Below are 13,101 nucleotides of genomic sequence, written 5' to 3'. Positions count from 1 at the left end.
ATGCCAGCTCCCTGTGGGAGCAGGCACAAGTTACATCCAACTCTGCAGTCAGATCAGGCTCAGGGACCTTCAGGACACCTCCATGACCTCTCTGCAGGTGTCCTCAGCTCCTGACCATCTTTTTGCCACTTGTGCCCTTTATTTCTCAAACCTTGCACTTGACATAACTGCAGGCACCCAGAATCCTGAGGGAGCTGAGGTGTTCTGCCTCCCCTGCCTCTCCTCTGTGTGTGTGTCCCACCATGCTGTGCCAACACCGAGCTGTCAAACACAGAGCCAGCATTCTGGGAGTGCTGAGTCCCTGGAAATCTCTGTACTGGAGTCAATGTCCAACCAACCCCAACCTTTGAACTCAGTGCACGAAACCTCCCTCTGGCTTTAGCTACTGTAACACCTGGCCTAACTTAAAGCTGCCCCACAATGAAGCAAGCCACCACAAAACCAGTTTTAGCAGCTTCTGAGGGTGGGTTGCACAATTTCCAAGCACAGGAATCCTCATTTCCAGACAATTGTATCATCAGGACAGGAGGACACGGCACAGGGCTGATCAGGCAGCAGTGAGATGCTGCCAGAGGCAAACTCTGAGTCATTAATGACAGAGCAGTGCCTGGTGAAGCTGCACAGAGTCACCAAGCAGACCCTGGAGCTAAATGTGCAACTTTGGGCCGAACAAACCTGGGGAAATTACAACCCTGCAGCTGGGCAGGGCCATTCACCTTCACCCAAACTGCTCCAAACACACCCAGACACTGCAGAGCCCTCAGAGCTAAGGAAACACCCCACAGACACTCTGACAGAGGAGACAGGTAAAATCCGAATCAGAAACTCCCTCCTGTTTCATCTCCCACTATTCTCCTCCTCAGCAGTAAGGTTTTAATCATAGAAACTCAGAATTTTTTGTTTGGGAAGGGCATGTTAAAGGTCATATAATCCTCCCCTGCCATGGCAGGGACACCTCCCACTGTCCCAGGGTGTCCCAATGCCCACCCTGGCCATGGGCACTGCCAGGGATCTTCCAGAGGCAGCCACAGCTGCTCTGGGAATTCCAGCCCAGCTCCTTCCCACTCTGCCAGGGAACAATTCCTCATTCCCAATATCCCCTCCATCCCTGCCCTCTGGCAGTGGGAGCCATTCCCTGGCTCCTGTCCCTCCATGCCTTGTCCCCAGTCCCTCTGCAGCTCTCCTGGAGCCCCTCTGGGGACTCTGAGCTCTCCCTGGATGTTCTCCAGGTGATCTCCCCCAGCTCTCCCAGCCTGGCTCCAGAGCAGAGGGGCTCCAGCCCTTGGAGCAGCTCAGTGGCCCCTTTGTTTCACCTCTCTATGTAACAACTTGTGGGTTTTCACCCAGCAGATCCCAGAAGCTGCTCCCTGCTCAGGGAGCCTCTCAGCAAGGAGGAGATAAAGCAGCACAAACACTCTGACAGCTCAGGGAAGCTCCCTGTGGAAGTTTCCCTGGCAGAATGTCAGAGCCAGTCCAAGGAAAAACAAGCCAAACAAAACACAATTGATTTTACAGGCAGCAGACAAAATATAGCTCAGAGCTGCTGCATAATCTACATTTCAGCAATGCCCAGGGGGTTTTAGAGAATTCACTGGAAAAACCCAACAGCAATTGGGAGTTCAGAGCTCAGACTTCACCAGCTTCCAAATTCTCTTTTCACCCTTCCAGGCTGAGACCTTCAGCTTGATAACTTGATGTGCTACAAGATGTCAATCCCTGATTTCCAGTAGCTTGGATACATTAACAAGAGCTGGATTCTGATACTCCAGCTGAAGAAAATTGCTGTTTGTTTCAAAGTCTGAGCTGTGAAACCACTCACACCGAGTGGCTGACCCCACATGTGTGGGTTTGCTTTACCTGCAGTTAATCCCCAGTGTTTTGCTGTGTCCTAACCCAGGAGCTGTGCACTCCCATCTGCTTTCTTTTATAAATGGCACATGCCAGAACTGGATTCGGGGAATGCTGCAGAGCTCCCTGCTGAAGGAGAACTGATTGTATGCCCTGAAATTGCCTCCTGATTGATGGTGTGTGTCTCTCTGCAAGCTTTCTGTCATCAGTTAAAGCATCACCCCAGGCAGAGCTGCTTTCCCCGTAGACAGAGTGAACAGGAGCCCTCCTGGCACTGGCTGCTGTTCGGATAACAAGGAACACATCCAATGTTTGCATGTCATTTGTATTTCTGTGTTCCTCCTACGTGCTTCTCTGGGCTGAGCCAGGATTCCCAGCAGCTCCTCAGAAAGCTCACGTTTCCTTTTAGCAAACTGAGCTAATTGTGCCTATAAACAGCCACATTTGGTAACTCCTAAAAAACAATTCACTTCTAAGCAAGTATCAAGTGGGAAAGTTTATCCAGGCAATTTTAACTCCAGCCTGAGAACCATGGATCTGTTTTAGAGGAATGAATACAGCTAAAGATAAGCTGAGGATATCTGGGTATCCTGGGCTGATCCCCCAGTGTGGGCAGCAGGAAAGGGGGGATTCTATCCCTGTGCCCCCTGTGGCCAGGTGAGAGCCCACCTGCAGAGCTGCCCCAGCCCTGGGCAGCAGCACAAGGACCTGGAGCTGCTGGAGAGAGCCCAGAGGAGGCACCAAGGTGATCAGAGGGATGGAGCAGCTCTGCTGTAGGAAAGGCTGGGAGAACTGGGATTGTTCAGCCTGGAGAAGGGAAAGCTCTGGGGTGACCCAACTGCAGCACCTGGAGGAGCTGGCAGGAAGGATGGAGAGGGACTGGGGACAAGGATGGAGGGACAGACACAGGGAATGGCTCCCAGTGCCAGAGGGCAGAGCTGGATGGGATCCTGGGAATTGGGAATTGTGCCCTGGCAGGGTGGGCAGGCCCTGGCACAGGGTGCCACCCTGGATCCCTGGCAGTGCCCAAGGCCAGGCTGGACACTGGCACACCCTGGCACAGTCCCAGGTGTCCCTGCCATGGCAGGGGTGACACTGAGGGAGCTCTGAGCTCCCTTCCCACCCAACCCAGTTGGCATCCTGTCATCCCAAGGTGCTGCTGCCTGCCATGGCTCCGGGCTGGGCTTCTGATTCTCAGCACACAAATCCTGTGGGGGGCACATCTGGGGGGTTCAAGGGACAAACTGAGCTCTGGAGACATCCTGGAGCCACTGCCAGGGCCTGAAGGGGCTCCAGGAGAGCTGCAGAGGGACTGGGGACAAGGATGGAGGGACAGACACAGAGAATGCCTCCCACTGCCAGAGGGCAGGGCTGGATGGAATACTGGGAACTGGGAATTGTTCCCTGGCAGGGTGGGCAGGCCCTGGCACAGGGTGCCCACCCTGGATCCCTGGCAGTGCCCAGGGCCAGGTTGGACATTGGGGCTGGCAGCACCCTGGCACAGTGGGAGGTGTCCCTGCCTCTGCATGGATCAGCTTTAAGGTCCCTTCCAACCCAGACCATCCCATGACCCAGCTGAGCACTGGCCTGTGGGACAGCATGGACACCAGGGCTTCCCTGGCACTGCTCAGGGTGGGCAGCAGCAGCTTTTTATTAACTTTATTCTCTTCAGCACCACCAGTGTGTTCTGGCTATGCTGTGCCTGGGGGAACCATGCTCAGCACCCTCCAAGTCCATGGCAGTGCCAGCTGGAGCAGTGGCTTCCATTCTAACTCCTGAGAGGGGCTGCTGGCTCCTCCTGGGAGGCTCTGGAGGATTTAGTCCTCAAACTCCTCCATTTCCACCTTCCAAGAAAGCTGCCCTGGTGAAAGAACTCTGGGAGCAAGACATGATTCAGCAACACTTGGAATCCTGCAGTTTGCAGGGAATTTCTCCCCCCAGCTGACAGCCAGCTGGCAATTCTGAGTGCCCAAGCCATGGGGGCTGCAGCTGCAGCTCCTGTCAGGGATTACCATCTGCAGGCTGCAGAAACACAGCCATCACTCATCCATTGTCCTTCCATTAGGGGCTGCAATCTGTCCTCTGACATGATACATGAGTAATGTGGGCTCTTATCTGGATAATTAGCTTAAGGAGGACAGCCAGCAGGCCTGCCCTCCATGCTGACCTCTCCTGCTCACTCAGCTTCTGCAGCAGCCTCACATTTCAAGGCCCCCGTGCTTGTAAGGTTGGAACAGGGATTTCTGCTCCCCTGCAGAGCAGAACAAAACCTCTCCGTGTATTTTGGTGAGGGGAGGGGTTCCCTGACAGGCAGCAGCACATCAAGGAACTGAGGAACACCATGTCTGACCTAGTGGTTCCACCAGCTGGTCAACCAGCCCCATCTTCTTGGCTCTGTCTGCACGGATGTTCCTCCCAGTCAGCATCATGTCAAAGGCAGCAGGAAGCCCCACCTAGAAAGGGCAGAAAGAAGATTTCAGAGTGGGAGTTTGCCAGGCAGAAAGGGCTATGGGGTTAAGTTTTCCTCTTACTCACCATCTTTGGCAGCCTCTGAGTACCCCCTGCTCCAGGCAGGAGACCCAGCAACACTTCAGGTGTTCCCAGGACTGTTTTCCTGTCCTTTGTTGCTACTCTGTAGTGACAGGCAATGGCAACCTTAAAATGGAAGAGACAAGGAAAGGTTTTCCTGTGAAAGAAGAACCAGGCACCCATCACACAGCTCTCTCCCACACACTGCCTCAGCTTTCCTCATCACCCTGCCCCAATTCCTTCAACAAGTGCCCAAATTCCCTCTGTGCTCCCTGATGGTTTTTGGGGGATGACAGCAAGCAGGAGTGTCATCAGGTCATCAGAATCCCCCCTTTTCTGCTGCCCACACTGGGGGATCAGCCCAGGACACCCAGATATCCTTAGCTTATCTTTAGCTGTATTCATTCTTTTAAAACAGATCCACGGTTCTCAGGGTGAAGTTAAAATTGTCTGGATAAACTTTCCCACTTGATCCTTGCTTAGAAGTGAATTGTTTTTAAAGAGCTAGGAAATGTGGCTGTTTATAGGCACTATTAGCCCAGGTTGCTGAGATGATCATCAAACTCCCAAGCTGATTTTTAATCTCACCTAGACCATCTAGGGCTTAATTAATTCACTAATTCACCAAGATCACAGTCCCATCTACAGATGATTCCTGGTTTATCCCTGGACCGCCAAGATGAGTCAACACAGTGGTTGTAAAAAAAGTATTGAGAAATCAGCACAAACTGAAGAGTCTCCATTCCAAGATTACACTGTTTTAGTAACAACTCTGCTCCAGGAATTAGCAGAGCCTTGCTGTTTACAAAACCCTGGATGGAGATTGCAAGGCAGAAGATGCAGCCAAGGTGCTGGAGTGGAGCTGCAGGCAGGGTGGAGCCTGGCTGGGTCCCCACACTCAGCCCCACAAAGAATGGAAGTTGCTGGGATACAAGGCTCACTTCATCTGAAAAGCAGCAATTTCCAGGCTGAACTCTGCCAGCAGCATTGATGCAGACCCAGTGCCTGCTGGAAACAGCCAGTTTTCCCTTGGACACTCATCTAAATATTATCCTGGCCCACACAGGTGCAGATTTGATTTGCTCTCTTTCCACAGCAGCAGAGCCCTGAAGCACAAGCAAGCCATTAACTTGCCACAAACTCATTTACATGATGTAATGAGCCCTCATCAGCTCCCAAACTCATCCCACAGTACCAGTCCTGCCTGTGTCATCTGGGGAAGCAGAGAAGCAGCAGTGTCAGCTCCCCCTCCTGCTGGGAGCCCCAGCACTGCCCAGTACCTCCAGCCCTCCTCCCAGGCAGCTGCCACTGATGGCAGCAACCACAGGCTTTGGAGACTGCTCAATCTTTTCCAGCATCTTCTGTCCATCCTGAGAGAGCTGAGTCACTTCCTGAGCAGTCTTGCAGGCTTCAAGCATGCTGGGGGGAGGAGAGAGGTGGATGAGGATGGGAAAAGCATTTTTTTGGTCAGTTTTCTTGACAAAACAGCAGGAAAATGAGAGGTTTTGATGAGTTTGTTCCTGTTTTCCCACAATCTCCAGTGGCTGACAGGCAGGCAAGAGCTGTTTAGGCCCCAGTTTTGGATCAGACAACACAGGGAGACTAACTAAACCCAGCAGGGTCAGGCCCTGCATGCTGACACGGGGTTTTCCTGAATGGGATCCCTTGTGCCAGGGCTCTGGAAGCCTTTGGGAGAGGAGGAAGGGTCACAGGAAGCCTCAAAGCACTTGCCAGGAAGGGTGGAGGAAAGAGCCCAGAATCACTCTAAGAGGAGCAGATGGCTCTGATGCCACACTGCCAATTAGAGCCTCCCTGTGCTAATTATTCTCCTGGAGGCTCACAGCCTTTGCCAGGCAGGAGTAATTTGGGATGCTGGAGGTGATGAGGCCAGGAGAAGACACCTCTTAATCAAGCCTGGCCTTTGCTCTGCTCACCTCCTTCCCTCCTGAACAGGGAGTGAGTCTCTGTCCCTGGACAAAGCCAGCCAAAAATGTAACACAGTTTTGGAGGATCTATTTTTAATTTACCTTCTTTCCTCAGAGCATTCTGGCTTTCAAAGTCTTTAAACAATTATTCTGCCCTGTCAGTGTCAGCAGTAGGAGCCAATGGCATTCCAGGTCCCAGTGGGCACCCACAGGATCATCCCACACCCTGGCAAAGTTACCCAGGGAGCTGGGAAGCTGCTCAGCACAGGGCAGAGTGCCAAACCCTGCCCAAAGCAGGGGCCAGGCTGGAAGGCTGCCAGGCACTCCAACCCAGCTCAAACGAGTCCTGCATGTGAATTATCCCCTCTTGCTGTGCCCAAGGACAATGCCCAGCCCAGAGCCAGGCTGGGTTTCCTTGGCTGCAGGAAGGAGTGACCAAATGCCACAGCCAGGAGGGGCTTAAGGACCCACCACATCCCTCTTTGCTCAGATCCTCACTTCAATTCAGCAACTCTGAAATCCTGAGCATGGGGATTTCACTCCCAGCCTGTGCCTCACCCCAGGGAGGTGCCAGGGACAGCTCCAGCAGCTCCTGAAGCCCAGTGCTTACTTGAGATCCGCTCCAGCAATGAAGGAGCCTGGCTTGGAGGAGATGAGCACGGCGCTCCTCACGGTCTCGTTGGCCCAGATCTCGTTCATGACGTCGGTGAACTCTGCACTCAGCTGCTTGGACAGGGTGTTCACCTGGGGGCACAGCAGCAGCTCAGCAGGAGCTCACCTGGAGCCCACACCTGCCCTAGGTTGAGTTTGAGAGGGTTTCAGCCCTGCCCTAGTGTTGAGTTTGTGAGGGTTTCCAGGACAAGGTGATAGATGAGAATCCTAGTGTTGAGTTTGTGAGGGTTTCCAGGACAAGTGAGAGATGAAAATCCTAGTGTTGAGTTTGAGAGGGTTTCCAGGACAGGTGAGAGATGAAAATCCTAGTGTTGAGTTTGTGAGGGTTTCCAGGACAAGGTGAGAGATGAAAATCCTAGTGTTGAGTTTGTGAGGGTTTCCAGGACAAGGTGATAGATGAAAATCCTAGTGTTGAGTTTGTGAGGGTTTCCAGGACAAGGTGAGAGATGAGAATCCTAGTGTTGAGTTTGTGAGGGTTTCCAGGACAAGGTGAGAGATGAGAATCCTAGTGTTGAGTTTGTGAGGGTTTCCAGGACAGGTGAGAGATGAAAATCCTAGTGTTGAGTTTGTGAAGGTTTCCAGGACAGGTGAGAGATGAGAATCCTAGCGTTGAGTTTGTGAGGGTTTCCAGGACAAGGTGATAGATGAGAATCCTAGTGTTGAGTTTGAGAGGGTTTCCAGGACAAGGTGATAGATGAGAATCCTAGTGTTGAGTTTGAGAGGGTTTCCAGGACAAGGTGATAGATGAGAATCCTAGTGTTGAGTTTGTGAGGGTTTCCAGGACAAGGTGAGAGATGAAAATCTGACTCTATGTTCTCAGAAGGCTGATTTATTATTATATCATATCATAGAATGCTATATTAAAACTACACTAAAGAAAGAGAAAGATACAGACAGAAGGCTTATCAAGAATGAATAATTAAAATTTTGTCATTGACTCATCAGAGTCTCAACACAGCTGGCTGGGGTTGGCTATTAAGTTAAAACAATTCACATGTTTAGATAAACAATCTCCAGACCACACTCCAGAGCAACAAATACAGGAGAAGCTCTCATCTTCTCAAGAGAATAAATCTTGGCAAAGGGATTTTTCAAAAAATACAACAGTGACACCCTAGCACAAAACTCCCTCCTGGATAAAACCCTGCAGCAGGTCATCTTTAATTAGGGAGTTCCTCTTTAATCTTCCCAAAAGTGGGTTTGTGGCCCGAAATATTGATTTTATGAACTTGTAAACTGGTTTGTTATTTTTTATATAATCATAGAATCACAGAATGGTTTGGGATGGAAGGGACCTTTCAAGGTCATCTCATCCAACCCCCTGCAATGAGCAGGGACACCTTCTCCAGACCAGGCTGACAACAGCCCTCCAGCTTTACTGAAAGGCTGCAAAAAGCAGAACAAATCCAGCCTGGGTTCTTTAGGTACCACCAAATCCTCACATGAAATGGAATATTTCAAACCTGAGACTGCTGCTGCTCCTCAAATGAAAGGAGTATATAAAAACCCTCCTCTGGTCTGCTACAATTAATACAAGATTTTTCATAGCATCAGCAGTTCAATCTTTATATCTTGTACAACATCAGAGCAGCTCAGCTGCTTTGCTTTAAAAACCAGGTTTTTATTGCAAGCTCTATCATTGTTCATACAGAGCATTTCCATCTGTGAGATGACACCTGAAATTCACTACAGGTTATGAGACTCCAAAATGCATTTTCAGATGTATTCCTTAGATGTCATTTACAGAGTTCCTGCCTCCTGATACCTGAACAACTGCAGCTGTATTGACCTAAAAAATTACAATTAGCTTCTATTTATACTGTGTTCATGATAATAGAATCAAAAGCACTTATGGATTCCAAATTACTGAAGTAGGGACACATTCTTTAACTGACTTGAATACAAGAACTAGGTAAGATTTAATTTTTTTAAAGTTTTCCTTGAGATTTAGAACTTAACAAGACCTTGTGCCTGGGAAAGAAACAAATTAGCTTAGCACACACAAAGTACTCCAAGAGGCATCTCAGATGTCTGATCAAAATCCCCAAATTTTCTTTTCCTACTTCTCCTTTGCTCCCAACTCTGTAAGGCTGCAGGTCGGGGAAGCTCTTAGCCCTAAATGGGAATTTTCAATACCTTGGAATTTGGTGTGTTGAAGCGCACGACAGCAACATCCCCTTTGATATCACAGCTGACGTGGGTTCTGTCTGCAAGCAAACACAGGGGGGGCTCAGCTCCTGCTCCAGGCATTTGAAGGAAAAAAATGGATTTATAGAAAAGCTTCACACTTACTCTGGAGGGCACTGGAGGCGGAGATGTTACGGCAGGCATAACCTGAGGAAAAGACGGCACAGGTGTTAAAGGAATTCTCAGCAGCCTCAGCCTCTCCCAGCTCCCCTGGACTGCCAAGGACAGATTTTGGAAACCCAGGGCATGAGCCAGTCCCTCCCTCACAGCCTGATCTGTGCCCCACCAGAGTCCAGCAGTGACCTTGCAGCACAGACCCCGCTCTGCAGTGCCCAGCTGAGAGCAGAAAAATGAAATCCCTCTTCCCAAGCAGCTGGCAGGGGATGGAGCAGGTGGGACAGGGAGTTTGGCCTTGATCATCCTCATTCCAACCTCTTCCTGTGCTAAACCAGGGACTGTCCTGCACTTTGGGGAGCTTCAAGGTGGATTCCCTGCAAAGCAAACACAACTGGCCAGGGTATTTCTGTAAAAACACACTCTGGTGCCAGCAAATGGGGCCAGTCCGAGGTGACCACACAACTCCCAGGGGGCACAATGGGCTCACAAAATATTTATTCTTGGCTCTATCTATCAACAAAATATTCAGAATCACAGATTGGTTTGGGTGGGAGGGATCTTAAAGCCCATCCAGTGCCACCCCTGCCATGGCAGGGACACCTTTGATTGTTCCAGGTGGCTCCAAGTCCCATCCAGCCTGGCCTTGGGCACTGCCAGGGATCCAGGGTGGGCACCCTGTGCCAGGGCCTGCCCACCCTGCCAGGGAACAATTCCTCATTCCCAATCTCCCATCCATCCCTGCCCTCTGGCAGTGGGAGCCATTCCCTGGCTCCTGTCCCTCCATCCTTGTCCCCAGTCCCTCTGCAGCTCTCCTGGAGCCCCTTCAGGCCCTGCCAGGGGCTCTGAGCTCTCCCTGGATTCTTCTGCTCTCCAGGTGAGCACCCCCAGCTCTCCCAGCCTGGCTCCAGGGGCTCCTCTGGGCTCTCTCCAGCAGCTCCAGGTCCTTGTGCTGTTGGAATCCCCAGGGCTGGGGCAGCTCTGCAGGTGAGGAGCCATTCTCCCTTGTCCTGTCCCTCCAGGCCCTTGTCCAGGGTCATTCTCCAGCTCTTGGATCCACCTCCACTAATGACATGCAAAGCACACAAACACATCTTCCAGATCCCTCAGAAACCTCAGACCACAAACGAACACAAGTTTCTGACTCCTAAATCTCCTCTTTCTGCTCAGAAATTGTGTTTGGCCCCACGATCTCTCCAAGCAACCCTGATCTAGACCCCAAGGATCCCCAAACTCAGATCCAGGCTGAGTCCCTGCCAAAGCTGCTTTAAGCCTGAATTCCAGCAAAAGTGTAACTTCCACATGGATCTATCCACCAGCCAGCACACAGCACAATTAGCCAGGGGAAGGCTCTGCTCCAAACTGATAAAGCCTTCAGGAATGGAACATTCCCACTCCCAGCAGGGAGAATAAAACAACACCAGGAGAACAAACTGCAAACTGTGCCTCCCCAACGGGTGTCCCCCCCTGCCACAGCCCCGTGACGAGGGCTCAGGGCTGCACTTTGGCCTCCATTCCACCTTGTCCGGGGTGCTGGCAGTAGGGACTGACCTTTGCTCCCATTCCTGAGCCCAGGATATGCACTGTGATGCCGTGGGGATGGAAATTCAGTGTCAGGCTGTCCCAGCAAACAGCTCTGGGGTGCCTGTGTGTGTGTCATGTGCCCACAGCAGCATTTTATAAACAAAGAGTGAACCAGTTCCCACCCCAAAGCTCCTCAGCAATATTTAATACCCACATGTGATAGCTCCACCCAGCAATAATTTCCCTAAACTCTTTGTGTACTCCTGAAAATAAGCACTAACATTCAATTCCCACAAATCAAGTGTGGGCTGACAACAATTCCTCTGGTGAGAGAGGCTGCCCAGCAGAACAACATGCACCTAAACAGCAATATTTCAACCCAATAAAAGCCATGCAGCCTCTTTAAAGAGAAAGCAAGGGTTAAACTGTCTCCCTGAATTAATTAATTCAATCTTGCAGCAAGCTGGGATAGTGGAGGGTGTCCCTGCCCATGGCAGGGGTGTGGAACAAGATGAGCTTTAAGATCCCTCCCAGCCAAACCAGTCTGGGATCTCAGGTTTTTTGTTCTTTACATGGCTTTCCTTTTCCATACCAGCTCCCAAACAGATTCCTTCCATGAAAACCTTCAGCCTTCAATTCCACTCTACCTTTCCATTCTCACAAAACAGAAGAGATGAAGTAGGAAAAAAAATAAATCAGGGGCATGACTGCACAAATCTCACTCCCCTTGAGTATAAACTCTTTTGGGAGAGGTGCTGTCAGCAGTGCACCAGCTGTGAACACTGGAGTGAGGTTTCTGTAGCCTGACAATGGTTTATTTTAACTCCAGCAAATTTGTGGAAAACATCTTTTGCCAGGAAGCAAAAGCAGCTCCTTGTCCTGGTCCCTGCACATCTGCTTTAGGTGTTGATCCCTTCAGCACTGCAATGGGAACTTGTCAAGACTGGAGCCAGAAAATTCCTCCAAATGCTGCAGGAAGCAGAAGCCCAGCCTCAGTGAATGTCCCATCATTGATTCCAGAGTTAAAGCCCTGAAAATCAGTTCCATCTCACTTCTTAGCTCAAAGACTGTCCAGCACCAGGACACCAACACCTCCTGAGGACTTTGGATGCACCAGAGAATGGACCACAGCCACCCCACAGCCCAGCCTGCTCCTTCCCACTTTCTCCTCTCCCCGTTCCTGCCTCAGCTGCCTCCCTGCCCAGCACTTCCCACCCTTCCACTCACCGGGACGTGGCACACGGCTTGTACTGGGAACAGCCTCCATGGCTCAGGGAAATTCCTTTTTCCAGTCCTGGAGCACCCCAAACCCCAGCAGGATGGACAGGACGAAGCTCAGGCCACCTGAGCACGGAGCTGTGAGCCGTGAGATGGGGAGCTCCTGGCAGACTGAGCTTCCCAAGCCTCCCTGGGAACCTGGTGGCACAGGGATGTGGCCCAGCAGGTACAGCCAGCCCTGGAGCTCAGCTGGCTCCTGACTGCTCCCTGCCTTTGGGCTGCCCCCGAGCTTTGCATCCACTTCCCAAATGTTTTGCAAGGCAGAACGAGGGTATTTATTCATTATGAACAGGGACAGCGTCCTCACAGCAGCTCCAGGGCTGTTTGTTGTGCAGAGCTTTACCAGTTAGAACAAGAACTCCAACCAGCAGCAGCCTGAGAACTCCCTGGAGTTGCCACAAGTCTCCTCCTCAGGGATTGCAGCACTCTGTCACGTACAGACCTGCTCCAAGGCTGCACCTAACACAGCTGTGATCCCAGAGCCATGGGATTGTTCACCATGATCCCAGAACTATGGGATTGCTCACCATGATCCCACAACCATGGGATTGTTCACCGTGGTCCCAGAGCTGTGGGATTGCTCATCATGATCCCAGAACGATGGAACTGCTCACCATGGTCCCAGAGACACGGAACTGCTCACCATGGTCCCAGAGACATGGAACTGCTAACCATGGTCCCAGAGACACGGAACTGCTAACCATGGTCCCAGAGACACGGAACTGCTAACCATGGTCCCACAGTCATGGGATTGTTCACCATGGTCCCAGAGTAATGGAACTGCTCACCATGATCCCAGAACCATGGGATTGTTCACCATGATCCCAGAACCATGGGATTGCTCATCATGATCCCAGAACGATGGAACTGCTCACCCTGATCCCAGAGACACGGAACTGCTCACCATGATCCCAGAGTTATGGAACTGCTCACCATGATCCCAGAACCATGGGATTGCTCACCATGATCCCAGAACCATGGGATTGCTCACCAGGATCCCAGAGCCATGGAAATGCTCACCATG

At 51.2% G+C, this 13,101-nt stretch overlaps 1 protein-coding gene across 1 annotated transcript in view; it reads right to left on the bottom strand.

Moving 5' to 3' along the window:
* The window catches only part of HADHA (hydroxyacyl-CoA dehydrogenase trifunctional multienzyme complex subunit alpha), a 29,221-nt gene that overhangs the window by 14,084 nt on the left and 2,036 nt on the right, over positions 1-13,101 (bottom strand). The window contains exons 2-7 of the mRNA XM_059469073.1: positions 9,267-9,308; positions 9,111-9,181; positions 6,913-7,046; positions 5,658-5,796; positions 4,384-4,503; positions 4,199-4,301 (exon numbers count right to left, since the gene is read on the bottom strand). Of these exons, the coding sequence (XP_059325056.1) occupies positions 4,199-4,301; positions 4,384-4,503; positions 5,658-5,796; positions 6,913-7,046; positions 9,111-9,181; positions 9,267-9,308 (609 nt within the window). The remainder of the gene's footprint in view (positions 1-4,198; positions 4,302-4,383; positions 4,504-5,657; positions 5,797-6,912; positions 7,047-9,110; positions 9,182-9,266; positions 9,309-13,101) is intronic.

The sequence above is a fragment of the Ammospiza nelsoni genome, chromosome 3 (genome assembly GCF_027579445.1).
Source record: "Ammospiza nelsoni isolate bAmmNel1 chromosome 3, bAmmNel1.pri, whole genome shotgun sequence".
NCBI lineage: Eukaryota > Metazoa > Chordata > Aves > Passeriformes > Passerellidae > Ammospiza > Ammospiza nelsoni.
This window is presented reverse-complemented; position numbering and strand designations above follow the sequence as displayed.